This window comes from Hypanus sabinus, chromosome 13 (assembly GCF_030144855.1).
Source record: "Hypanus sabinus isolate sHypSab1 chromosome 13, sHypSab1.hap1, whole genome shotgun sequence".
NCBI classification, from domain to species: Eukaryota; Metazoa; Chordata; class Chondrichthyes; order Myliobatiformes; family Dasyatidae; genus Hypanus; species Hypanus sabinus.
The window spans coordinates 88,001,307-88,029,200 of NC_082718.1; the positions used below are offsets into that span (position 1 = coordinate 88,001,307).

The 27,894-nt window shown below is 42.4% G+C and overlaps 1 protein-coding gene across 1 annotated transcript in view; it reads right to left on the minus strand.

The window, feature by feature from the left end:
- LOC132404080 (rasGAP-activating-like protein 1) overlaps nucleotides 1-27,894 on the minus strand; it is a 272,887-nt gene that overhangs the window by 143,212 nt on the left and 101,781 nt on the right. Inside the window, exons 7-8 of the mRNA XM_059988090.1 lie at nucleotides 23,172-23,312; nucleotides 3,697-3,788 (exon numbers count right to left, since the gene is read on the minus strand). Of these exons, the coding sequence (XP_059844073.1) occupies nucleotides 3,697-3,788; nucleotides 23,172-23,312 (233 nt within the window). The remainder of the gene's footprint in view (nucleotides 1-3,696; nucleotides 3,789-23,171; nucleotides 23,313-27,894) is intronic.

A 27,894-nucleotide genomic window follows, 5' to 3' on the forward strand; every position in this document is an offset into this window, starting at 1 on the left:
TTGAAAGTTTGATTAAATCCTCTCTGAGGTAGTGAGAGTGACATTTAAAAGGTCATTCCATGTGGAAATGTTACCCGTAGGAGGCATTACGCAATGGCCATACACAAACCAACGTGCAAAATCTACTTCTTAAACACTAATCCAATCTGTTCACTATGATGAAAGATTAAAACACATCAGGAAAATTTTTAAAAAACTGTAGATAAATCTGAAATGAATACAGCAAATGCTGTAAAATCACGACAAGACAGGCTGCATCTACGAAGAGAGAAACAGTTCTGGTCAAAGAGCCTTCATCAGAGCTGAGAAAGAGAAAAAAAAAGGTTAGCTTAAGTAGCGGAAAAGGTGGGGGGGTGAGTAAGGAATGGAATAAAAGGAATATCTGTAACAGAAGAAATTGAAGGAACATTTGAGATGTCAGAGACTGCAGATGCTGGAATCTGGAGCAAGCAATGTCCTGCTGAAGGATCTTAAAGACTCGAAGTACATTTATTCTCAAAGTATATATGCAGTATACAACCCTGAGATTCATCTTCCTGACAGACAGTCACGATACACTATGGGACCCATTTAAAGGAAATCAACCCCACCCCAACACACAGAAAAAAACACAAATCATGCAAACAGCAACAAAAAAAGCTTAAAGTATAAAACACAAAATCAAAAGAGAGCCCATGCATATTCAGTTCAGCTCAGTGTTCATTATCTGCAGGCTGCCCTGATTCAAAATCGCCTGAAATAGTAACGGAAAAACAGGAGCGTCCTGAAACCAGAGACACATCGAAATGTGAACCCCAGAGTCCAATTGACAAACTGCATTGATTACACCTTGCACAAGACCCAGAACTCCGGCACCATCCTCTGACAGCATCGAGGGAGAGAAAGAGACCATTCGAATGTAGGGAGCAGTGAGTATGAGGGAGGGAGAGACCATCAAATGCAGACATGTTCCTCCAGCACCAGCAAGCGAGGGGCTGGTAGACAGCACTCAACACCTGCATGCCTTCCACACGTGCCTCGTTGATTTCAATCTTCCTCGACGCTTTCATCCGCAAGATCGGTGAGAAACGTAGTCGATCATGGACACGTGCCCCTTCTTCAGGCTTATTAGCCTTGAGGCCACACCCTTCACTCGAAGCCTCACTGAACACCCTCAGAAACAGCAAAGCGCCAGATCGCTCAATCGGCCCAGAAACAAACCACCAAAATGCAGATGACAGGCTTCAACTGTAGCAGAGCCATAGTTGATTGAAAAAGAAGTGAAAGAAATAGTTTTGTGAACCATTTGGAAGGCATCACCCTTGGTCACGTTGTTTGCTGGTGCCAACTTCTAAATCAGCTGGATTCAGCAGGTCAGGCACAGATACGGGGGGGGGGGGGGGGGGGGGGAGGGGTAGGAGTGATGATTATGTTGAGAATGATGCAGAGCGAATAGAAAAGGTGAGGTTAATGTGGAGACGTTGATATCATGAGAGCAATAGGAGAGGAAAATTTCAAGAGAGGGTAGGAGGACAGACCTCCAAGAGGACAATAACCTTGTTGTAGGGTCTGGAAGGTCGCATGCCTCAATGGCCTGGAGTGCTACATTAGCTGGAGTCGGGGCTTTAGGCTTTGGCTGTTGGTAGGGTCACCCATGCCAAACAGGTAGAGGGCAGACTAAGAGTGGTCCACCGGTCCTCCAGATTCAGGGGGTTCATTTCAGGGCTAACAATGTTGGCTGGTCAAACAAAACCGCTACAGAAACAACAATGAAGAATCCTTCTACACCTGAGCGTGACAGTATTCCTGAGTCTCCACCCGGGACTTGTACGACTGACAGTAGTGAAAACCGAGAGGAGGCTACCGACATGATGGAGGAAGCCCTGAACACCACCAGAGACGGAGGACCTTCACTGCTGCCCTAAATGCCAACGGCATAACAGGCAATGAGTAAGTAAGTAAAAGGATAGAAGGTGGTATCCATGAAGGAGATTGTTGGAAATGGGAGACAGGGTCATCAATGGATAACTAGGTTGAGATTAATGTGGGCTGAAGGAGATCGAAAATGCTGGCAATTCCTTTTCCACTATACATGAGTGGACAGTAAATCTTTGCTGTTTGTGTAGTACAGTCTGACTGATGTTGTATAGTCTGTCTTACTGGGGTGTATCTAGCAAGCCAGAATGTGGAAGCAAATAAGAAAAAGAGGGAATGCCAAGCACAGTCGACCAGCCCTGATACAAAGAGGATGTTGGATAGTACAATATTGAGTTCTGCTGGCTGCAACGAGCCCAGATGAAAAATGAGCTGTTGGGCCTCATTCTAACAATGCAGGAGGTCACAGGCAAGGGGTCAGAGCATAACTGGGATGGTGAATTACAATGGCACGTAACTGGAAGCTTAGGGTTGCCACGTGGTTTGTGTACCGGTGCTCAGCAAATCCGTCACCCAAACTGCATTTGGTTTTCCAGTGCAGAGCAAGCCATGCTATAAACATCTGGAGCATTGCACTCGAATGGAAGGAATGCAAGCAAGTCACTGCCTTACCTGAAAAGACTAATTGTGTCCACACATTGCCTTTGTTCCACCCACTGCCCTCCCACCCTTCTCTGCTATTACAATAATTTGCCTTCTCTCTTTCCCAGATCAGATGAAGAGCCTTCCCCCTGAAACGCTAACTGTTTCTCCCTCTACCCATGCTGCCTGTTCTGCTGAGTTTTTTTTTAGCATCTTCTATTTTTAATCAAAAAAAATCACTTTGGATTAAACACAAGTAGAACATCATCTCAAAAAGTGTTTTCAGGCAGAGTAAAGATGGATTTAGTTATCTAAGGAAACCTATGTTATCTTGAGTATCAAGGTGATGGATTTTTCAAAGGCACCGTCTTCTTTCTAATGCATCTATTGAACCTCTGCTTTGCTTCTCAGCTCCTCACTTAGTTTCAAATGCTCTGTATCTTTGTTTAAACTTTAAAATAAATTATTGTGAACAATGAATGATCTTTAAGGCGGCACAGTAGTCTAGAGGTTAGCTCAACACCTTACAGCAAAAGCGACCCAGGTTCAATTCCTGCCACTGCCTGTAAGTGGAGTTTGTATGTTCTCCCCGTGACATGTGGGTTTCTTCCGGGTGCCCTGGTTCCCCACCACAGTCCAAAGACCTATTGGTTGGTAGGTTAATTGGTCATTGCAGATTGTCCCGTGATTAAGCTAGGATTAAAAAGGTGGCTTGCTAGCCAGCATGGCCAAAGGACCGAGAAGGCCTATTCTGCACTGTATCTCAAACAACAAGTAAATATTTTACCTGGGTTCATTCTTGTTGCTGCACGTAAGGAGTTTGTACATTCTCCCCATGACTGTGTGGGTTCCATCCCACAGTCCAAAGACGTACTGGTTGGTAGGTCATTGTAAATTGTTCTGTGATTAGGCTAGGAATAAATCACCTTACATATAGGCTAATGTCACTCATTCAACATACAATCAACCTGTGGTTACAAGCTATCGTATGTATCTATATTTACTGAGTATTTTTAAATTAATATTTGCTCTTGATCTTTTGTGTGAGTTTTCTTGTGTGCTGTATCAGATCCAGAGTAACAATTCCTTCGTCCTCCTTACAGTAATGTACAGGAAATGACACCAAACAATCATCAATCATGAATGATCTTCACGTCATAGTGGAGATCTGAATTGGTGAGAAAAACACGAATCACTTACCCTGCATCGTCTTCCTTCTTTTCAAAAGGCAACAGCCTAAACCAGCCCCTGGTTATCTGAGTCTTCTGAAGTGCATCCAAATTAAAGTCAATCTAGTTAAGGAGAAAAAAAAACACAGATATATTCCTTTAAAAATGTGCATTCAATGGTTAGCAATGATAAAACAAACACAAAGCATATTGGTCTGGTGTTTGCTATCAGATCTGGACTTTCTGCTTGATGAGTACACCTCAACCTATACTCCCCCCACCCCAAACGTTGAAATTAATATTCACCCTCTCATGGAGTAACTCAGCATAGAAAGAGGTGATGCAGTCTGTCTCATTCACACCGACTATTATTCACACATTCGTTATGTGCTGTGTTGTATGACATGCGTGATCTTGGTCTTTCCATAACCATGACTGTTCCTGGCAAATCCTTCTACAGAAGTGGTTTGCCATTGCCTTCTCCTTGGACAGTGCCTTTACAAGATGGGTGACCCCAGCCATTATCAAGACTCTTCAGAGATTGTCTGCCTGGTGTTGATGGTCACATAACTTGTGATATGCACCAGCTGCTTATACGACCAGCCACCACCTGCTCCCATGCCTTCATGTGACCCTGATTGGTTGAGGAGGTATAAACAGCTGCTACACCTTGCCCAAGGGTGACCTGCAGGCTAGAGGAGGGAAGGAACACCTTACACCTTCTTTGGTAGAGACATATCTCCACCCCGCTACCCTCTGACTGTCCCATCTAACTGCATTCAATCAGTCTCCTTGGAGATTCAAGTATGTGCCTGGATACTTCTTAGATTTTGTGAGTGTCTCTGCCTCCACCACCTCCTCAGGCAGCATCTTGTCCATGTGAAAGATTCCCCCTGGGATCCCCTTGCTGCAGAACCGGTGAGTGAAGGGGAACTGGAGGACGTGACCTTGAATGAGGCAGGAAGTCCACACTGGAGCCTCAGCCTTTGCACACATTCCAACAGGTAAGAGGTTCTTGCAGCCTATAGAGGAGGGATTCCCAACTCTTTTAATGCCATGGACCAATACCATTAAGCAAGGGGTCCGTGGACTCCATGTTGGGAACCCCTGCTGTAGAGGCTATAGGGAGGATGAACAAACATCACAGTTCTGTGGTACAGGAACCATACATTCTACCTAGCTTTGCAAGGTTGGCCAAAATTCGCTAGTTTAGAGAAATGAAATGAAATTTCTTTCTGACATGCAGCTTGACCAAGCTGATAACAGGGACAATGTTTCGCTAAGCTGGAATACTTTGAACCAAGCATCACAAGATCAAAATACAGGCATTCTGTACGGAGATTAGCAGAAAATCCCTCACTCAAGAGTGCTGAAGAAGCTAGGTGATGAAGTATTTTCATAACAAGGATTGATACATTGGTAAATTTTACGCTTAGCACAGGAGAGTGGCACTGAGGTAAAAGACCAGCCCTGACCTCATCAAGGGTGGGTGCGAAGTGCTGGGTGGCTTACTCATTCTACTTAATATCATCTTATACAAGGCAATCTCAATGGCTTCCGCAAAACAACATAATTATTTTAATGTACAAATATCCCAAGATGTTCTGGAATGGAAAGTAAAGTACATCAAGCATTGTCATAAGGCTAGTAGGCCAAAGGCTCAGAGACAGGTTTCTACTGAAGACTTTTCGGTCTGAAGCACAAATGGTTTGGGGCAGAAGTGACTGCGGGTCTTTGAACTTCAATGGAAATGAGATGGTGGCAAGGATGGGGATTTGCAGGTGGTCATAAGAACTACACACAGCCAAGCAGAGGGTTTGAGAGAATGTTGGGCTATAAGTCCGAAGTTCAAGGTGAATTTATTATCAAGATGCATATATGTCACCGTATTCTGAGATTCATTTTCTTGCAGGTATTCATAGTAGAACAAAGAAATACAACAGGATCAATGAAAAATGACGTGCAAAGTCAACCAATGTGGAAAAAAAAGAGGTTTATTGGGTAGGATGAGCTGAGACTGTGCAGCGACTGTATACAGCGAGGAGAGTTTAAATGAGATACAGGGAGTTGGTGTAGATCAGGGAGAATGGTAGTCCAAAGATCAAAGTAAATTTTATTATCAAAGAACATATATGTCACCATATACAACACTGAGATTCAACAAGACAGGCAAGCAAGAATTCACGCAGCAGCCAATTTAAGCAATGTTTTCTGTCTTCTGAGCAAGCAGGAGGGATGCCAGTAGGCGGAGAGGGAAGACATTAAATCAATAGTTAACAACTGACAAAAGGACGTTCAAAGCTTTGTTGTTGGCCAAGGAGGCACAGAGTAGGCAACACTACACAATCTTCATACGTTAAGGTAAATACATTCTAAAGCTGTGGTCTGAGCCACACAGGATGCTATGACTCTGCACAGTCTGGTTTAGCTAACGCATGTACCAAATGGAGGAGGGATGTCAATCCCAGGCAGCAGAAGCCAGTCTTGGGGTACAAAGTGGTGACTTCGCTCTTCACAACGCTGAACTGCAAGAAATCTGGGCTAGTCCATAACTTGACTCAGAAGGCAAGGACAGTGATGGGAAAAACAGAAGCGGAGCTAGATTTCACCGACAAGCATACAAGAGCTGATTCAGAGGGCAAAAATGGTTTGAGTGGAACTTATTTAGTGGTGTATTAAATACAGTTATAATTTACTCTTTTGTACCGGTGTTACTGTATAGCATAAATTCACAGCAGAAGATGCAAATGATTTACATTATTTTAATTAAATCCTGATTTCAAACTAAAATTCAAATGGTTCCTCCCATGAAGAAGTCTTAATGCACATCTTACAGGTACATCTTAAAATATGAGGTTGTTTTATTACAACAATCACATCAAATTACCTGCGGCCCGCAGCCAGATAATGAAGGCACAGCACTGGGTTCGGGTGAACTAAGCTGGATTAAATATGCCTGGGACTCTTTCAATGACTTTGTGCTTTGGTGTTTTATATTGTGCTTTTCATTCTTTTTTTGCCGTTTACGTGATTTGTCCTTGAAACCCTTTTTACCAGGCATCTCTAGAAACACAGCTGGCTACTCCTCTTACAAGCCAATGGACTCAACGGTGAGAAAACCACCTTTCTCGAACTCCATGCATCTTGGGTCCCACCAGACTGGGAGAGCCAAGATGGTTCAACCACCCGCACCCCGATCTGAGCAAAAACTGTGTAAATGTTGCCCCCTTGCAATCACCCATCAGCTAGAAATAACAGATTGTACACCTCCTACAATAAATTTCAGCTTTATTAAACAGTTAGCAGGAAAATGAAAAGAAAAAATAAAATTAAAATGGCCCATTACAGTTAACCCAGTCCAGATGTACACACAAGTTGGAGCTCATCTGGAAGGTGTCTTTAACTCACGCACTGGACCCACCGTCTGCGTGAAAGCACACACCACTTTCCGAATGTCGCTTAAAATCCACCTTCAACAAGCCTGCTCCCCCATGGGAGTATCAGTCCTTCCTCATCGAAGCCATTCATCTGCACAAAGCACCTAGTACAACAGGGACAGCATCCTCCTGCCAAAAAGACCTCAACCCAGTGTCAGTCAGAAAAACCTCTCCCCCCAGCACCATCTAGAACCTCCTCCCAATTTCACCATCCTGATTGCCTGACGCAACATTCCTATGTTGAACAACATAGCCCCTTTTAATCTTTAGCTCAAACCCAGACATGCCAGAAGCAGAATAGAGTGCTCTGACAGAACTGCTAAAATGAAATACCTACAGCATAGCAGTAGAAATCTTAACCAGGGCATTGCATATTTTTTTTTGCGTGTTGGGTGTTTGATGTTTTTTTTTGAACAGGTCTCATGGTTTTTTTTTCCTTCGTGGCTGTCTGTGGGAAGATGAGTCTCATGGTTATATACTGTATACGTACTTTGATAATAAATGTATTTTGAGTCTTATCTTATTTTGTACTGTATCACTACAAGGAGATCACTTTCACTTTGGCATAATATAGCTTGAAAACTGATGAGCTTTACAGAAAAGTGCAAATAATACAAATACCCGATATCAAGGTTTAACACAGGGCTGCTTCTGCCAGGTTCTACGTTCCGAACTCTATGCAAAGACAACCTATGTGGTGATTTAGAAATGCAATGATAATGGCGCACTTCCTTTCAATGTCAATGCAGCCACTGTTCTATATGCTGCAGAAGTTTTAATGCTGCACAACAGGAAAATTAATGTAGTGCAGCTGAAAACCTAGAAGATTGCTTCCTTTGATGGCAGGAAAGGTACAAGATCAATCACATGTAAAGGCTAGGAAGAGCAAACAGTAACACCAAATGATTTCCAAACTGAAGAGTTTGAGCATTTATTATTTAAAAAGAGCCAGAAGGTTCCTCTGCCACCAAAATATTAACAGAAATGTGAATTATCATTTAAGCACAGCCTCAGCTGAAACCATCTCAGAGGAACAGGAAATTTCTACCCATAGTGATGGAGATGATAATGCTGCACATTTTAAAGCACTCGGTACCAGGACACCAAGTCTGCGGTGCCCCCCGAACACAAAATACACTGTAATGGTCCTTAGAGGAGCTAATGTCACCAATAGCCAGTGTACTTATTAAAGGAACAGAACAAAGTAATGGAACCACTTGGAAGTCTTGATAGTTTGTGGCGTAGGTCAGGAGCCTGATGGACTACCTAATTGGATGACCCCAGCTCCAACACACAACAAATTTGGCATTACCCTGAACTAAGATATCCTCTTGATTTATGTCTAATCTTAATATTCTCATTCAAACCCTCTGACTCAGACACTGACTGTTCATTGCCCCAAGCCCACAACTTCTATCTTCTACAAATGCTTTGAAACATTCTCGACTTGCGTCTTCCCTTCCTGGTCACACATCATCTTGATTTGCAAGTCTATTTCCATTCCCTTATTGTTAAGAATGTGGAATTGCAGGGAAATTATACTCCAGTTAGCCTGACCTCAGTGGTTGGGAAGGTGTTATTGAGGATGAGGTTTTGAAGTACTTAGAGGCAACATGATAAAATAGGCCAAAGTCAGCCTGGTTTCCTTAAGGGGAAATCTTCCCTGATAGATCTTCTGGAATTTCTTATGGAACTAACAGGCAAGATAACAAAAGGGATGTTGTTCACTGGGATCTTCAGAAGAGCTTTGTCAAGGTGCCACACAATAGACTGCTTAACAAGATAAGAGCCCATGGAATTACAGGAAAGATACCAGCATGGATAGAACATTTGCTGATTGACAGAAGGCAAAAATTGGGAACAAAGATAGCCTTTTCTAGTTGGATGCCGGTGATTAGTGGTGTTTCATAGGGGTTGGTATTGGGATCACTTCTTTTCATGTTATATGTCAGTGATTTGGACGATGGAATTGATGGCCAGGTTTACTGACAATATGAAGATAGGTGGAGGGATGGGTAAGGTTGAGGAAGCAGTGAGTCTACGCAAGGACTTAGACATTGGGAGAATGAGCAAGGAACTGGCAGATGGAATATAGTGTAGAGAAATGTATGGTCATGAATTTGGGTAGAAGGAATAAAGGTGTAGACGTTAAGTTGGCTCTAAAAGGGGAGAAAGTTCAGAAATCTGAGGTGCGCAGAAACCCTAAAGGTTAACTTGCAGGAAGACAAATGCAAGGTTAGCATTCATTTCAAGAGGACTCAAATATAAGAGCAAAGATAAAATGCTGAGATTTTATAAGGCCTTGGTTTGATCGCACTTAGAGTATTGTGAGCAGTCTTGAGCCCCTTACCTAAGAAAAGATGTGTTGGCATTGGAGAGGGTCCAGAGGAATGTTTCCAGGAATGAAAGTGTTAACGTATGAGGAGCCTGTACTCACTAGAGTTTAGAAGAATGAGGGGGAAATCTCATTGAAACCTAATGAATATTGAAAGGCCTAGATATAGTAGATGTGGATGTTCCCTGTTGGGGTGGGGGGGGGGGTCTAGCACCAGAGAGCACAGCTCCAGAATACAGGGGCATCCATTTAAAACAGAGATGAGAAGGAATTTCTTTAGCCAGATTATAGTGAATCTGTGCGATTCTATGCCACAGATGGCTGTGGAGGCCAAGTATGCTTAAAGAGGAGGTTGCTAGGTTCTTGATTAATCAGGGCATTAACGGTTCCCAGGAAAAAGCAGGAAAATGGGGTTGAGAGCAAATAATAAATCAGTCATGAAAAAAGGGCGAAGCAGATTCCGTGGGCCAAATGGCCTAATTCTGCTCCTGTGTCTCATGGTCTAGTAGCCTGAGGAAACTGCAGATACTGGAATCTGGACTATATCAGAATGCTGGAAGATCTTAATGGATCAGGCAGAACCTGCAGAGGCAAAAGATGTAAGGCAATGTTTTGTGTCTAGACCATATTTAGGACTGTGAAGGAAAAGTATATCATCAGCAGTATATCACAGTACGAGGCATGTAGATGATAGGTGGAAGCAGAGCTAGGAGGAACACGCTTGTCCACTAAGTTTTCTTCTCCCTTTGTTCTCTTCGCACATCCACTCCCTCCACCTAGTCCTACCTGCCTACCACCTCCTCCATATCTGGTAGCTGCCCTCCATCCTTCACCTACCAGCCCATCCCTTCCACTCGCACACTGCTACATGCTGAAAATCTGTTTTCTTCCCTCTCAGGCTACGTCCACACTAGACTGGATAACTTTGAAAACGGCAGTTTCATGTAAAAACTATAAGTGTCCACACTAGGTGCTTTTAAAAAAATCTCTGTCCACATTAAAATGTATATTTCAGTGAATCTTCTACTGTGCATGCGCAGGGCACATCTACCAAAAACAAGCAACATGTTTGGCTTCGAATCTTGCCGTGAAAAACTTGGTGCATGTTTGTTCAGTTACAGACTAGAAAAACTTAAATGACAGACAGCTGTTGGCTCTTAAAACTAAAAAAAAATCAAACACTGGACTGTATGGAAGCAACCGACAGGGAGTTCACGGGCAGTATGACCTGGCTGACAACGAACATTGAAAAACTGACGAACTCTGTTGCATTAATAAAGCACCTTGTTAAATGTATAAAGCATGTCTGCATCAGTATTATCTTGTATTTCCATTCAATGTTACATTAGGCTGTTACACATCTATTGTCAGAGAAGTACTTGCATAAATAGGTAAACCACCTTCATACAAGCAAGGACAGAAAACAGGGCAAAGTGTGTATACTTATTTATTCAGTAAGTTAAGGGTCGAAGTATTTGGTGAGTACATTTCTAACTCTTCTGGCTTCAGTCTCGTTGCCGTCTGTTCTGAATTTGTTAGGTTCCGTTCAAGAAAACAATGAAATGGTATGCTGCCGTCCCCATCTGTTCCGGCATGTCATGACAGCATTTTTAGATTTCTCCGGGTACCCCATCCACACTGCTCCGGCCAAGCGGCATTTTCAAAATTACACACCCTGGAGAGCGCTTCTGAAAATCTCAGTTTTCGGAGGACGAAAACGCTGTTTTAGTGTGGACGGAGGGTAAAAACGAAAAGAAAAAGCTTTGGTTACGGATTTATCCAGTGTAGGTCAGTCTTGATGTGGGGTGTAGACCTGAAACGTCAACTTGTGCCTGTCACCTCCACAGATGCTGCTCGACTTGCTGAGTTCTTGCAGAATTTGGGTTTTGGTTCATTTATAATGTTGCTGGCTCTAAATTCTGAAAGCCCCTATGCAGCAAGACCGTGAAAGTACTTTACTCAAAGTTTATGCTCACCACCACCTTGTCAAGGGCAGTTAGTGAAGGCTAATGAACGACTGCCTTGGAGCAATGCCCATATCTGCTGTTTATTGACTACAGCTCAGCATTTCAGAATCAGAATCAGAATCAGGTTTATTATCACTGACATGTGATGTGAAACTTGTTAACTTAGCAGCAGCAGTTCAATGCAATACATAATCTAACAGAGAGAAAAAAATAATAAATAAAACATGATAATGAATTAACAAGTAAATCAATTACTTGTATTGAATAGATTTTTTTTAAAATGTGCAAGAAACAGAAATGCCGTATATTAAAAAAACTGAGCTAGTGTTCAAAGCTTCAATGTCCATTTAGGAATCAGATGGCAGAGGGGAAGAAGCTGTTCCTGAATCACTGAGTGTGTACCTTTAGGCTTGATGGTAACAGTGAGAAAAGGGCATGCCCTGGGTACTGGAGGTCCTTAATAATGGACGCTGCCTTTCTGAGACACCGTTCCCTAAAGATGACCTGGGTACTTTGTAGGCTAGTACCCAAGATGGAGCTGACTATATTGACAGCCTTCTGCAGCTTCTTTCGGTCCTGTGCAGTAGTCCCTCCATATCAGACAGTGATGCAGCCTGTCAGAATGCTTTGCAAGGTACAACTATAGAAGTTTTTGAGTGTATTTGTTGACATGTCAAATCTCTTCAAATTCCTAATAAAGTATAGCTGCTGTCTTGTCTTCTTTATGGCTACATCAATATGTTGGGACCAAGTTAGATCCTCAAAGATCCTGACACTGAGAAACTTGAGGCTGCTCACTCTCTCCACTTCTGATCCCTCTATGACCATTGGTATGTGCTCCTTCGTCTTACCTTTCCTGAAGTCATTTAACACAATCATTCCAACAGTCCTAATCAAAAAGCTCCAAAATCTCGGCCTCTGTACTTCCCTCTGCAATTGGATACTCGATGTCCTCACTGGAAGACTACAGTCTGTACAGATTGGAAATAGCACCTCCACATCACTGACAATCAACACCGGTGCACTTCAGGGATATGTGCATAGCTTGCGGCTCCACTCTCTCTATGCCCATGACTGTGTGACTACACACAGCTCAGATGCCATCCATAAACTTACTGAAGACACAACTATTGTTCGCAAAATTTCAGGTAGTGACAAAAAGGTGCACAGGAGTGAGATAAATCAGCTATATCAGAATAATCAGTTTTGTCACAGCAACAACCTTGCACTCAGTGTCAGTAAGAACTAATTGTGGATTTCAAAAATTGTAAGATCAGAGAGCACGCACCAGCCCTCAAAGAGGGATCAGAAGTGGAAAGAGTGAGCAGTTTCAAGTTCCTGGATGTCAGCATCTCTGAGGATCTATCCTGGGCCCACTATGTTGATGCAGTTACAAAGAAGGCACAGCAGGACTATATTTCATTAGTAGTTTGAGGAGATTTGGTATGTCACCAAAAACCCTCGCAAATTTCTACAGATGTGCCATGGAGAGCATTCTAACTGTCTGCATCACTGTCTGATATGGGGGGGTGGGGTGGTGGGAGGAACTGCACACAATCAAAATAAGCTGCAGAAAGCTGTAACCTCAGTCTGCTCCATCATGGGCACTCACCTCCCCAGCAGCCAGGACATCTTCAAAGAGGCAGTGTCCATCATTAAGGACCCCCATCACCCCAGGACGTGCCCTCTTCTCACTGCTGCCATCAGGAAGGAGGTACAGAAGCCTGAAGGCACACACTCAGCAATTCAGGAACAGCTTCTTCCCCTCTGCCATCAAATTTCTGAATGGATTTTGAACCCCTGGACACCACCTCACTACTGTTTTTTTCCTCTCTTCTTGCACTACGTATTTAAGTTAACACAAATACACACACACACACACACACTTTTATATTTTTATCAGCACCTTTAAATCAGCACCTGACTCTATATATATATATATCCTGGACTCCCACACCAGTTTACCTCTGTCAATCCCAAATCCACAATCTAATCACCCAACTGCCCAGAAATTATAGACAAATTCCTCACGATTTAATTCTTGGAGCCCTGGTGACAGTACTCCTTCCAGTGGAAATATGTCTGTGCTCAGTTGCTGTGCCCTAAGCTGTCATCTAGATGTGGTAAACATCTCCTCCCTATTACTTTGCAAATCTATAGTTACAAAAGCTGGCATTCCATTAGCCTTTCTTTGATACTATTTTCATGCAGAGCCGCTACGCAGGTATTGGGCTTATTAAAGTTCCTGCTGTGTAAAATCAGGGCCATGCACCACGTTGGAGCCCGAAATACAGAGATTAGACATTCGCTTCTCATTATCAGGCAGGAAAGTAAGAAGACAGAAACATAGACTAGTAGAATCTAGCCATCCCCTGTGGATTGAGACAATAATAGAACGAAGCTGAATACCAGCAAGACAAATGAGACAGATCAATTCTGGCATCAAGTACTGTTGCTGTGATATTAATGAACAGAATGAGAAAATATGTAACCTAAAAACCTCTCTGAACTAATATTTTAAATCTGAATGCGTTTGACTAGAAAGCAGGGTGCTGTTTTGTACTGCTTCATTTGCATTCTCACAACTGGTACGACTCTTCCGAAGACTCAGGTACTCAATTATCCACTGGAAGTTATTATGTGGAAATGCAAAAGCGTTATTCTCGAGTGGGTCACCCTGAAGTGATTAAAATGCTCTGCTCTTGCCACTGGTTTTGATTAGAATCTTGCTTCCAGTTTCAGCGCAGGAACAGTCGGCATGCCATGGGGGAAAGAAAATCATTGTTCAGTGGTGCAAGACTGAGGTACATTTCAGATCTTCATAGAAACAGGCCCTTTGGCCCATCTGGTCAATGTTGCCCAGGATTCCCACGCAAGTGAGTCCCATTTGCCTGCATTTGACATATATTCGTCCAAACCTTTCCTATGCATGTACTGGACTTGTCCCAAATGCCTTTTAAGTGTATTTAAAATGTGGGACTGCAGCAAATATTATGTCGGCCAAGCTGGGAGAAAATTATCCACAAGAATCCATGAACATTAACTGGCTGTCAAGCAGCATGGCAAACTCTCCCTGGTTTCTACCCATGAAGTTTGAGTGAGGCACAAATTCGACTGGTCATCAGTGAAAGTCATGGTGCAGACAGACACGCAGCATGCTAGAGAATTCCTAGAACAATCCTGTAAACAGACATGCAAAACCTCGATCCTGTTTATGAACCAAATCGAGCAAAATTCTAGACCACAACCCATGAAGATCCACAACGAGATCTTCTCCCCGCATCATAATCGAGTCTCTGAAATGACCACCAATCAGCTAATTAAAAGATATACAAAGGCCAAGCATTTGGAGGCCGCAGCACACTGATGATGTCTCCTCGTATGGTGACGAAACATTTGCAAGCAAATTGCCAAGATTGGAGAAAAACCCAACCCAAACAGCTTTTAAATGTTGTTAGTGTACCTGCCTTGACCACTTATTCTGGCAGCTCATTGCACATAAGGACCACACTCAGGAACCATCAGGTTCCTATTAAATCTCTCCCCTCTCACCTTTAACCTGTGCCCTCCAGCCCTGGGAAAATAGCTGCACATTCACCTTATCTGGGGTGTTTGGGATGTCTAGGGAGAGACAGAATCTCTGGTGAAGGGGCATGTCCTGTCCAGTTTGGGGCAACTCACTCACCTCTGGCCTCCACCAGACACTCAGTTCTCACCTGTGGCTCCAAGTAGCTGTTTGCATGTGACAGCAGCCACACCCCGGTACACTGCTTTGACAGGCAAGCGAGGTAAAGGGAGCCGGTGGGCCTCATATCCTGGTTAGACAGGGGCATGCCTGTCCAAACAGGCAAAGCCAGCTCCAGCAGACCGGGCCGCTGAGATCTGCAGTGAGATCCAATGCCCAAGAAGGCGGAACTGCAACGCTCTGCAGAGACTGAAGGGTATGACAAGGCACAAAAGACAAATTCGACTGGGCATTGGTGAAAGTCACAGCGTGCTAGAGAATTCGCTTTTTTACCCCCAGTGGTGTAGATCGTGATCGACAGTCCAAATGGACTGCAATTTGCTGTTGATAATTGCAATGCAAGTGGAGGGGAATGTTGGAACACATATTTAGACACAATTCACAAACAAAACGCAGATGTTCCCGTTGCATTTTGTAGCTCGGTAACTTCAAGCTATCAATAATGATATTTTATGCATCCTGGGGCATTTTAGTATATATACAGAGTGAAACTACATTGACACGGAGCTCACTAAGACTCTGATTGGTGGGCGCAGGATTGGAACTGACAAGGTAGGCTTCAGCTAACTGACTCCACCAGCATGCTCCGGTCTAGTTAAAATCATCACCTGTCATCCCCGGGAATGGGCTACAGCAGATGAGAGTTAATAAGGTTCACAGGTAAATGATAAACGTGCTTTGCCTGTAACCTGCAAAGAAAAAAGTCACCTAATTGCTCATCTTCATAGTTAAAGTCTGTCAGTGAAACTCACAATTTGAAAGCAGCAAATGAAAATGAAAAGTCGTCATTTATGGAAGTCGACTTGTGATGGAGGTGGGGGGGGGGGAAGAACATGAAAATTGTGAGGTTCGAGCTCCAGCAGAGAGAAATGATTTGCTTCACCGGCTGCGAGTAAGCGTGGGTGCCCTGACAGTTCCCCTGTGCAGCTATTGTGGAACTATAATTTAAAATAATGGTCTGGCGCATCTGGAGTGAGCTTTTAATCTCTTCTCTGTTGCGTGAGACACTGGCGGGGAGCAGTGACGCAGGACAAAGGGTTCCTCAGCAGGCTGTATGAGAGAGAATACCTATTTGAGGGCGTGAGGTATCAAATGCTTTTCATTAAAGAAGGTGCACATCTCAAGGTTTGAAATTTGCATCACATGTTGGGATTTTGACATTTGAGCAACATGAGTTAGCCTGAAACCTGACATGCCTGTTTAAAAAAAACATCATGAATCACCCCAGAGAGGTAATTAGCAAACAATTTTTAAGGAAGATCTTACACCTTACTAATTGCTCATCGTCACAGACAGCCCACTACAGGTATATTTATAATATAGCAAGAATTAATCCTTTTGAGGGAGAAATTTAATCAGGGCTTTATCTTTTGTATTGAGCTTTGCATATGCTAATCAATTAAACAAAAACATCTTGTAACGGGATCTGTTTTTTTTGTCTTACAACAGATTCAGGTTCACAATATTACTGCGCTTGTCACAAGTGCACATACCCATAAGATATAGGAGCAGAATTAGGCCATTTGGCCCATCGAATCTGCTCCGCCATTTCAGCAAGGCTGACCAGTTTTCCTCTCAACACCAGTCTCCTGCCGTCTCCCCACATCCCTTCATGCCCTGACCAATCAAGAATCTATCAACCTCTGCCATTCATATACATAAAGACTTGACCTCCTCAGCTGCCTATGGTGAAGAATTCCACAGATTCACCATTCTCTGGCTAAATAAATTCCTCCTCATCTCTGTTAGCAGTGTTTTCTCCAACACGTTTAGATTTTAAGCAGAATAGATTTATTCAACCACAAAGCTGCCTAGAAGAATTTGACCTTACCAACAGCCAAATTTACCCTTCTACTGCTATTTTCTAGTGATCTACCCCTGGCTAAATTTCCCAGCTGCCTGCTGGTGTCTTGGTGTCACCTTCAATGGTCTTTAACAGTTATCCAAACACTCAGTGTAGATCCCCAGGTGCAAACAAAGTGGTGGTGGGGAAGAATTCCTTGGCAACTAACTTTAAGCATGAGCAAGAAATCAAAGTAACCTTCATTTTGGTTTCAACGTAGTGATGTTGAGATACTTTCTAGGATATGCTGGGATGCATCATCAGTGATGTAACCTGGGGCCATCGGGTGTTTCGGGTCTTTCAACATCGGACACTCTTGTCCAGGCAACTCAGCCAGGGTTGATGAGGCCCAAACACAGAGGTGACCACAGATGATAACTGATACTCCCACTATTCTACCATTTATGGTCAAGAGTGGATTTCTTCCTTCAGTTCTGCTCAATGGTGCAGCGGATGTCCTCCACAAAGTCATGAAGAATTTGCAGCTTAACATCCCATCCAGCAGAGTTCCACCAAGTGTCTTACCATCCGCAACACACCAAAGCCAAATAATGCTTTTTCACTGAAACTGCACTGCAGGTACTCCTTCCACTTCCCCACCCCCATTGTGTATTTGAGTAATCTTGAATATATACTGTTTGATTAAGTATTCTTGTTCTTCTAAATAATTAATTACAGGCTATATGTTACTATTACAAGTTACTGTTTTACTATTCTATAGAATTACTGAGTACATCCACTGAAAAATGAACCTCAGGATTGTATGCACACTCTGATAATAAACTTTACTTTGACGTTATATGTATAAATACATTAATTACATACATCATACACCACCACATGACTTGTGCACACCTCAATTAAAGTAAAGACGAAGTTATGCCCATGTTCGTAGACTCCCTGCCTTCCATTGAATTAATTTGACGTTTTGAAGTTACAAAACATGCAATTAACATATTTTACATATAGCCAGTAATTACTTAAATCAACAAAAATACCTAATCAATGTACATACAAGATCACTCAAATATTATCGAAATATCAGATACACAGCACTCCCCACACCTGTGGTACCACACTGTCCAAGCACACCACATCTCCCTGCTCCTGGCCACCATCGCATCCGTTAGCAGCAGCCAAACACGTTAGCTATACGTTCACTTGAATAAGTGAAGCCATATCCGTGTTCATCACTCAGGGTGAGGATACAACTTGGGTTTAAAGTTTGAAGGTTTGGTTCACACCCGCCAGGATGAAACCGCAATTGCCTTTTCTTATTTATTGCACATCATTAGAGAGTTACCCAGGCAAAATTCTAATCCCAGTCCCAGAGGTGAAGAGAATGACACATCAGTGATCCAGCCAAACACTAGGGAAATATACAGTCCATTTAGCTCATCCAGATTTTCATTTTGCTGTTCACTGAGCGGCACGCTATGACAGAGCGTCTATGTTTTATTCATTACTCCGCTCTAGATTTTATACAATTGATGGGTTTCGCAGATCGGTCGGTGGTGCCAACTTCTAAAGCTTGTTCACATTACGCAAAGAAACAATCTTGACCTAGTTTAAATCCAAATAGCTGTTTCAGCACCGAAATTCTTTTTCATTCATCCTTGACAACTGCAATCAAAACAAAATGCTCTCCACATCCTGTTACTATTAGACAATAAAGCCAAAAAGAATTAGGCCATTCAACCCATCAAGACTGCTCCACCATTTGATCATGGCTAAATTATTTTTCCCTCTCAACTCCCCATTTTCCTGCCTTTTCCCTGTCACCTTGACAACCTTACTAATCAGGAACCTATCAACCACCATATTAAATATACCCAAATGATTTGGCTTCCACCCGTATATGGCAATTAATTCCACAGATTCACTACGCACTGGCAAAAAAAAATCCTCCTTAGCTCATTCTAAAGGCTAGAGTCTTTGATCTTAGACTCTACAACAACCGGAAAGATCCCCTCCATGTCCACCCTATCTAGACCTTTCGATATTAAATAGTTTTCAGTTAGATCCCACCTCATTCTTCTAAACTCCACTGAGTACAGGCACAAAGTCATCAAACATATCTCGTACATTAACCCTTTCATTCCCATGCTAATATTTGTAACTCAGAATCAGAATCAGGTTTATTATCACCGGCATGTGATGTAAAATTTATTAATTTAGCAGCAGCAGTTCAATGCAATACATAATAGAGCAGAGAAAAAGGTAATAATAATAATAAATAAAATAAAAGTAATAATAATAAATAAACAAGTAAATCAATTATGTATATTGAATAGATTTTAAAAAATGTCCAAAAACAGAAATACTGTATATTAAAAAAGTGAGGTAGTGTCCAAAGATTCAATCTCCATTTAGGATGGCAGAGGGGAAGAAGCTGTTCTGAATCGCTGAATGTGTGCCTTCAGGCTTCTGTACCTCCTACCTGACGGTAACAGTGAGAAAAGGGCATGCTCTGGGTGCTGGAGGTCCTTAATAATGGACGCTGCCTTTCTGAGACACCGTTCCCTAAGGATGTCCTGAGTACTTTGTAGGTTGATACTCAAGATGGAGCTGACTAGATTTACAACCTTCTGCAGCTTCTTTCGGTCTTGTGCAGTAGCCCCTCCATATCAGACAGTGATGCAGCCTGTCAGAATGCTCTCCACAGTACATCTATAGAAGTTTTTGAGTGTATTTGTTGAGATGTCAAATCTCTTCAAACTCCTGATAAAGTATAGCCATTGTCTTGCCTTCTTTATAACACATTAATATGTTGGGACCAGGTTAGATCCTCAGAGATCATGACACCGAGGAACCTGAAACTGCTCACTCTCTCCACTTCTGATCTCTCTTTGAGGATTGGTATGTGTTCCTTCATCTTACCTTTCCTGATGTCCACAGTCAGCTCTTTCATCTTATTGATTTTGAGTGCCAGGTTGTTGCTGTGTCACCACTTCACTAATTGGCATATCTCACTCCTGAACGCCCTCTTGTTACCACCTGAGATTCTACCAACGATGGTTGTATTGTTAGCAAATTCTTAGATGGTATTTGAGCTATACCTAGCCACACAGTCATGTGTATACAGAGAGTAGAGCAGTGGGCTAAGCACACACCCCTGAAGTGCGCCAGTGTTGATCCGCCAGCGAGGAGGATATATTATCACCAATCAGCACAGATTGTGGTCTTCTGGTTAGGAAGTCAAGGATCTAATTACAGAGGGAGCTACAGAGGACTAGGTTCTGCAACTTCTCAATCAGGACTGTGGCAATGATGGTATTAAACGCTGAGCCTTAGTCGATGAACAACATCCTGATGTAGGTGTTTGTGTTGTCCAGGTGGTCTAAAGCCGTGTGGAACTCCTCGCCAACGACAGCATCAAAGTGCATAACCAAACACTTTGCCATTCCACCAGCCACTTCTTTACCCATTCTCCCAACCTGTCCAAACTCCTTGGCAGGTCCCCTGCTTCCTCAGCACTACCTGCCTTACCATCTTCATTGGCATCATCCACAACCATGGTCAAGGAGCCATCGATTCCATCATCGAGCATATAACGTGAAAAGTAACAGACTCAACACTGACCCCTTCAGAACACTGCTAGTTACTCCAACCAATGACAGAAGGCCCTCTTTATTCGCACTCTTTGCTTTCTGCCAGTCAGCCAATCTTCTACCCATTGTTGCGTGAATGAAATCACCAGAGAAAAGTATCGGTAGATACAAAACACCTTCTTTATTCAACAAAACAAAGTACAGCAGTCATCTTAGGGAGATGCTTTCGGTTGAAGGGTCTCGCTGGCCCAACATGGGGCTCGATATTTTATGTGCCAAACATCAACGGACAACTCCATATTTACAAAGTACGGATAATGCTTTCTTTGAAACCACATACAATCTTCACACATCCAAATGAATTTTAACCAGCATTGTCTGGTCTGGGATTCACAGCTTTCAGGACCCATTGTTCAGAGCTGTGCTCCAAATCAAATCCACAATACATTTTCAGATGTGAAGACTGATAGCCAAAGTCAACTGCTAAAGGTATATGCCCTAAACCCAAAAATCACTCTAACACTATCCATGCTAGAGGCTTTCCTTTAATACCACGAGATCTTATCTAATAGAGCTAGCTGTTTATCTATATGATCTACATGAACTCCCACAATGTACCAATATTTACATGTATTATCCACAACGTGCTATGTCTAGACATTGAGAGATTGAGGTTATGGGCATCTGTTCCCTGGAGTACTGTGGAATGGGAGGTGACCCCACTGAAAAGTGTAAAATTCATTGATACCTTTAAGAATTAGATGTTGGGATGCTGTTTTCTTTGCATACAGCATTTAGAATTGAGGTGTCATGGTGTCAGATAAAAAAAAGCTGACTGTATCTGTCAGGAGAAAACCCTTCTGTCAGTGGGTTCAGTTGATTGACATACTCTACTCCAGAGGCCTGTGATACTCAAAACAGAGACTGAAATACCTTCAGACAGGCTTCAGAGGCATTCGGAGGCAGACCTGCACTATGCTGATGAAGAACTTGTTCCATGAGCTACTTCATCGGGAAGAGAGGAAGGTAGGATATTATCTAAATGTGCCGATTGGGAATATTGATGTACAAGAGGAGACTGGCATCCTTTTAGACCATAAAACAGCCCATTGAGTCCGGCCTGCAATTCAATCATGGCTGATTTATCCTATTCTCCTTCCTTCTCCCCTTAACCTTTGACTTCATTACTAATCAAGAATCGATTAATCTCCACTTTAAATATACCTAATGATTTGGCCAGCACAGCTGTCTGTGGCAAAGAATTCCACAGATTCACCACCCTTTGGCTAAAGAAATTTTTCCTCATCACTGTTCTAAATGGACATAACCTCAATTCTGAAGCTGTGTCCTTTGGTCCTAGGCTTACCCACTATGGGAAACATCCTCTCCACATCCACTCTAATGAATATAATTTGGGCATAAATTAAACATAAAAAATACACTTATTATACTGTATGCTGTGAGCGACTTTTACACCAGTATAAAGTTTATGATCTAGGTTTAATTTATAAACATAAGAAAATCTGCAGATGCTGGAGATCCAAATCAACACACACAAAATGGTGGAGGAACTCAGCAGGCCAGAGAGAATCTAAGGAAATGAATAAACAGTCAACTTATTGGGACGAGACACTTCTTCAGGACTGAAAAGGAAAGGGGAAGATGCCGGTCTAAAAGAGGGGAAGCAGGATAGCTAGAAGGCGATTGGTGAAGCCAGGTGGGTAGGAAAGATAATGGACTGGAGAGGAAGGAATCTGATAGGAGAGGAGAGTGGACCACAGGAGAAAGGGAGAGGAGGGGACCAGGGGGAGGTGATAGGCAGGTGAGAAGAGGTAAAAAGCTAGAGTGTGGAATAGAAGAAGGGGGGGGGGGAGGGATTTTTTTTATTGGAAGGAGAATTCGATATTCATGCTGTCAGGTTGGAGGGTACCCAGACGGAATATAAGGAGTTACTCCTCCACCCTGAGGGTGGCCTCATCTTGTGAATGGTGCTGTGTACCTGCAATGTTTTCCCTTGCACCTGTGCGTACGATGATCGACTCAATTGTGACTTAAATATGACAACGCAACAAACGGGTAAGAGGGCAAATGAAACCTAATCCTCCTGTGCAAAAGGTTTAGAGCAAAGGAGCAAAGTCGTTTTGTTATAACTACAGTGACCCCTAGACTATGGGGATGGAGGGGGTTGGAGGAGAATGTGTGGTGGGTTGTGTGTTTCACAGATATATGTAAGCCCTGGGTACATTACCGTTCCAATACACATTGGATCATTTCCAGCCCATCCTCTGCAGCACTGACATATTGGAATATAATGGATTAGACAAGGTACACAAACCCTGTACGGAAATAAACACCCATTCTAAAATTCAACGAGTGGCTACATTCACATCCTTTCTAGTACATTGATATCTTTGATGGTTTTCTTTATGTTTAATATGTAAAACCAAATTGAAGCATCTACTGTGATGGAATATTTATAACACAAGGACACATAACTAGACTCAGCGCACCTGTGAACTTGTCAATTTCTGTATAGCCAAACATCCGTTTCATAAATGCAAGTTTACAATGGGGGACAGTAAACGCCATTCACAAACAAGTGTCAAGTCAAGAAAAGCGGCACCTCACCTTTCCCAGAAAGTCATTCTTCCCCACCATATCCCAATCCCAGACTTCCACAGTGAATGTCATTTCTTCCGTTGGCTTGTCACCCTCCAGTTCAAACTCAAACACTTCATTCCAGTGAGGAAAACGAGTCTTCTTTATAGTCTAGAGTTGCAAAAGATTTGAGAAGTTACAAAATAAAATCAGACTGAAGTATTTTGTTTTGTTGAGCAAATTTACCAAGTGGATGTCACACATTCAAGGAAAATTGCATAATTATGAACTTAAACTTCAGGAGCATTTTGAAAAAAATAACAAGTAGAAAGTAAGTGAACATTCTATTCTTCAAAAAATAAAAAAAAACAATTCCTGATTACTAAAAACCTTCTTTTTCCACAGATACACACACAAAATGCTGGAGGAACTCAGCAGGTCAGGCAGCATCTATGGAAAAGAATAAACAGTCAATGTTTCGGGCCGAGACCCGTCTACAGGGCAGATGTTAATTTGCACTATGGAATGTTGGCAATTTCCATTATTATATCCTAAGCAATAATGCAGCATTTTTTTAACTGACCATTTTTTTCCCTCTGACTCTTCTGGTTTTCAAAGTGAAGATATGTCTCTACCAAAGGAGCTGTAAAGCACTTCTTCACTCCGCTTGCCTGCGGGTCACCCTTGGGCAAGGTGTAGCACCTGCTTAGCCACTTGATCAGGGTCATGTGAAACCATGGGAGCAGGTGGTGGACGGTCGTATGAGCAGTTGGTGCACGTCACAAGCCCTGGTTATGTGACCACAGGCGCCAGGCAGACAATCTCTGATTGGGGTCACCTATCTTGTAAAGACACTGCCCAGAAGACAATGGCAAACCACTTCTGTAGAAACATTCATGAAGAACAATCATGGTCACCGAGACCACGATCACCCATGTCATATGACCCGGCACATAATGGTGATAATGATGATGATGCCCTTTATTAAACTTTCCCTCACTAATTCACACTTTCCGTTACAATATAATTTACTTTCCTCTCCCATCCTGTTAGCCTCTGTGCATATTTTGCAGACATTAGACCCCAATCGGCTCCTGCCTTATCCCCCACTGTAGTTGTAACTTCATTCCCTCTTTTCCCTTTTATTGAGAATTCTAGACAGATTGGTCTTTGTCCTCCAGTTCCAAGATGGAAAGTACAGAGCTGGAAATTTGCAACAGCACCTCCGAAGTCCCTCTTGCATTTTCCCCAGTTTGCCCATAAAACCGTAAGACATAAGACACAGGTTTAAGGTGCTGGGGAGTAGGTACAGAGGAGATGTTTAGCAACATCAGAGAGTGGTGAGTGCGTGGAATGGGTTGCCAGCAACAGTGGTGGAGGCAGATACGATAGGATCTTTTAAGAGACTTTTGGATAGATACATGGAGCTTAGTAAAATAGAGGGCTATAGGTAAGCCTAGCAATTTCTGAGGTAGGAACATGTTTGGCACAACTTTGTGGGCTGAAGGGCCTGTATTGTGCAGTAGGTTTTCTATGTTTCCTATAGGAGCAGAATTACACATTTTGGCCCATTGTGTCTATTCCAGCATTCCACCATGACTGATTCATTATCCTTCTCAACCCCATTCTCCTGCCTTCTCCCACTAACCTCTAACACCCTTACTAACCTGGAACCTCTCAGCCTCCGCTTTAAATACATCTAATCACATGGCCTCCACGGCCGTCTGAGACAATAAATTCCATAGATTCACTACCCTCTGGCTAAAGAAATTCCTCCTCATCTCTTTTCAAAAGGGACATCCTCACCAGCTTAGATCAGTTCTCACTCTTTACTCACCTCTGATTCCTGTTAATTTTATACTCTTTTTGAGTCATTTTGTTGTGCTACGTTATTTATTTATTTACAGATAAAGCACAGAATAGGCCCTTCTGTTCCATTGAGCCACCCCACCCAGCAACCCTCTATTTAATCCCAGCCTAATCACAGGACAATTAACAATGACCAATTAGCTCATTGACCAGTATGTCTTTGGACTGTGGGAGGAAGCTGGATGACCCGGAGAAAACGCACGCATTCCACAAAGAGGATGTCTAGACCCCGTACAGATGACATCGGAATTGAACTCTGAACTCCAACACCCTGAGCTGTAATAACGTCGCCACCTTTCTCCCTCTGACGCCTGGCTAAAGAATTCCGCATCTGGGGGGGGGGGGGGGGGGGAGGAGGAGTTTGCTTAAACCAGGAGGGTTCAGTGATTGTTACTGAGCTTTGATGCCTGATTCGTGACCAGCAGAAGAATCTCAGGAAACCGGCAAATCATACTGTGGAATTTCCAAATCAGAAAAAGGTACAGGGAAGGATTCACATCAAGAAGGCAGCATCTCCAAAGCACGGCAGAATGGAAACCTCAGTCATAGCCAGAGCTGGATTAAAGATTCAATTCTGAACGCCAACACCACTGGATGATCCTCACTATTTCTTCTTTCATCTCCATTCAGTCTTGGGTTTGCAACCTGGGGTCCATGAAAAAGGAGGGGTTCCTAACCTTTTCATGCCATGGACAAAAATCATTAAGCAAGTTTCCAGTTTGGGAACCCCAGACTCAGACAAAACAGGAGCACGAATAGGCCTCATGACTCCTTGAGCTTGCCCCGCCAATCGTAACCCGACTTCTATTTCTCCACGTCTCAAAGTTCAAAGTTCATATATTATCAAAGTACATATACATTATACGACCTTGATTCGCCTCCTTATAGGCAGCCACAAAACAAACCTCAAGAGAATCCATGAAACAAAAGACCGTCAAACTTCCAACATGCAGAGAGAGGGGAAAAAACAAATTGTGCAAACAATAAAGGTAAGCAAACATGAGAAAATCTGCAGGTGCTGGAAATCCAGGGCGACACACACAAAATGCAGGGGGGGATTCAGCAGGTCAGGCAGCATCTATGGAAAAGAATCGATGCTTCAGGCTGAAACTCTTTGTGACTTTTGCTTGGGAGTCCACTTTTGATTCGGACTCGCGGATGCAGTCCCAGAGGTTTCTGCTTTCATCCAGCCTGGTCTCCAAACTGCTATGCTTCTGAACTAACACTACAATGGTAGATTGTCAGATCGACACAACTCAGTCGAATGTGTACCTCTTGGCTTCTTGACCCTGGCTGAGTACAGTCCTCACTGGGGCCATTCACTGGAGATCACATTTAAACACTTCCACCTAAAACAAAACCTACATTGTCTTTAGCTTGCTTTTATCTTCTCCTCTCTCATATTTCTTAGAAATGCAATACTTCCTTTGAAAGTGTAAAAGCAGAAACGTATCAAACAGCAAAGATGTATTTTTTTTAAGATACAAGGAGCCAAACCACATTGAGAATACGGAAATTTTAGAAGTGTCTGCATTTCTTTATCCGTTACCTTGACACATAGTTTCAAAGGGTAAGGAGATTAAACAATTTATCCCATGAGAATCTGATTAAAGTAATATTTGAATGTCTGCGGGAGGATACTGCTTCTCAACTCCATTGTCCCTTGATGTGAAAATTGATCAAACACAGATCTTCAAAATTGAGTGCACAGTCTTAGTGATGATGAGCTTATAATGTCATTCCAGTGGAAAGGTGAGGGAAGGAATTTATGGAATCAAATAAATTTACAGTAAATACAGGTCACTCTAATGGTTCAATAAACAGTCATTTTTTGTTTTGGCACTGAATCTGAAATCAAATGTGTTCAGTCAAAGCAAACTCTGTGTGTACATCAAACACAGCCAAACTCAAGCTCCAAGTGAAGGATGCAAAGGTTCTGTTTTAATGAGCAGAGCACTAAAAACTGAATTATTACGAGATGCAATGTGTCAGGGGCTACAAATATATAATTACCAAAAAAAGCCACATCGTGAACTTATGTTTAGTGATTACGTCTTGTATTTTAACAGAATTGTCTTTGTTATATGTACATGCCATAGTTTGTTAGAAATTTAAAAGCAATCTTGACAAAATTGATTATAAAAGTTAAATTAAAATGTAATTTCGGCCAATTGTAGTTGTCAATCTAAGCAACGCATTTAGAATTTTTGTGGAAAATAATGGAATATTGATGGGAAAGCTCATTCAGTCCTGATTGAAGCCAAGTGGCATTGAATAGCAATTCTATTAGAACAATTTAATTAATCAATATTCGAATCAAAATTATTTTTGATTCACCATCAGTGCCGTTTTGAAACATGTTTATCACCTTGATTTATTTCAGGTGCTTCAGCTTCTAGTGATACGATTGGAAACATCTTTTTCAATCTGATTGTATGGTTCAATTTACAGCAGAGGATGTATACAGTATTCGACCTGAAACTCTTACTCTTTGCAGACATCCACAAAACAGAAACAAACCTAAAGAATGACAGACAAATCAAAGCTCCTGCACCTACCGCCACACACACACACACACACACACACACACACACACACACACACGCAGCAGTCAAAGTACCAACCCTGTATTTGTTTCTGATTTAAGATTACCGATCATAGGTACAAATGAGGATATAGATTTTGTAATAAAGAAGTAACTACCTATTGGATAAAACTTTAATCAAACGTCATGCTTCAAAACTCCATAATGTATTTGTTATAGTCAATGACAGCCCACTGATGCAACAATTGACGACTGGCAGAAAATTAAAGTAAGAAAAAAATCTGGAAGGAATTTTCTTTGACCTGTTAACAATCTCTAAGGATAATTTACCTCCTTCAG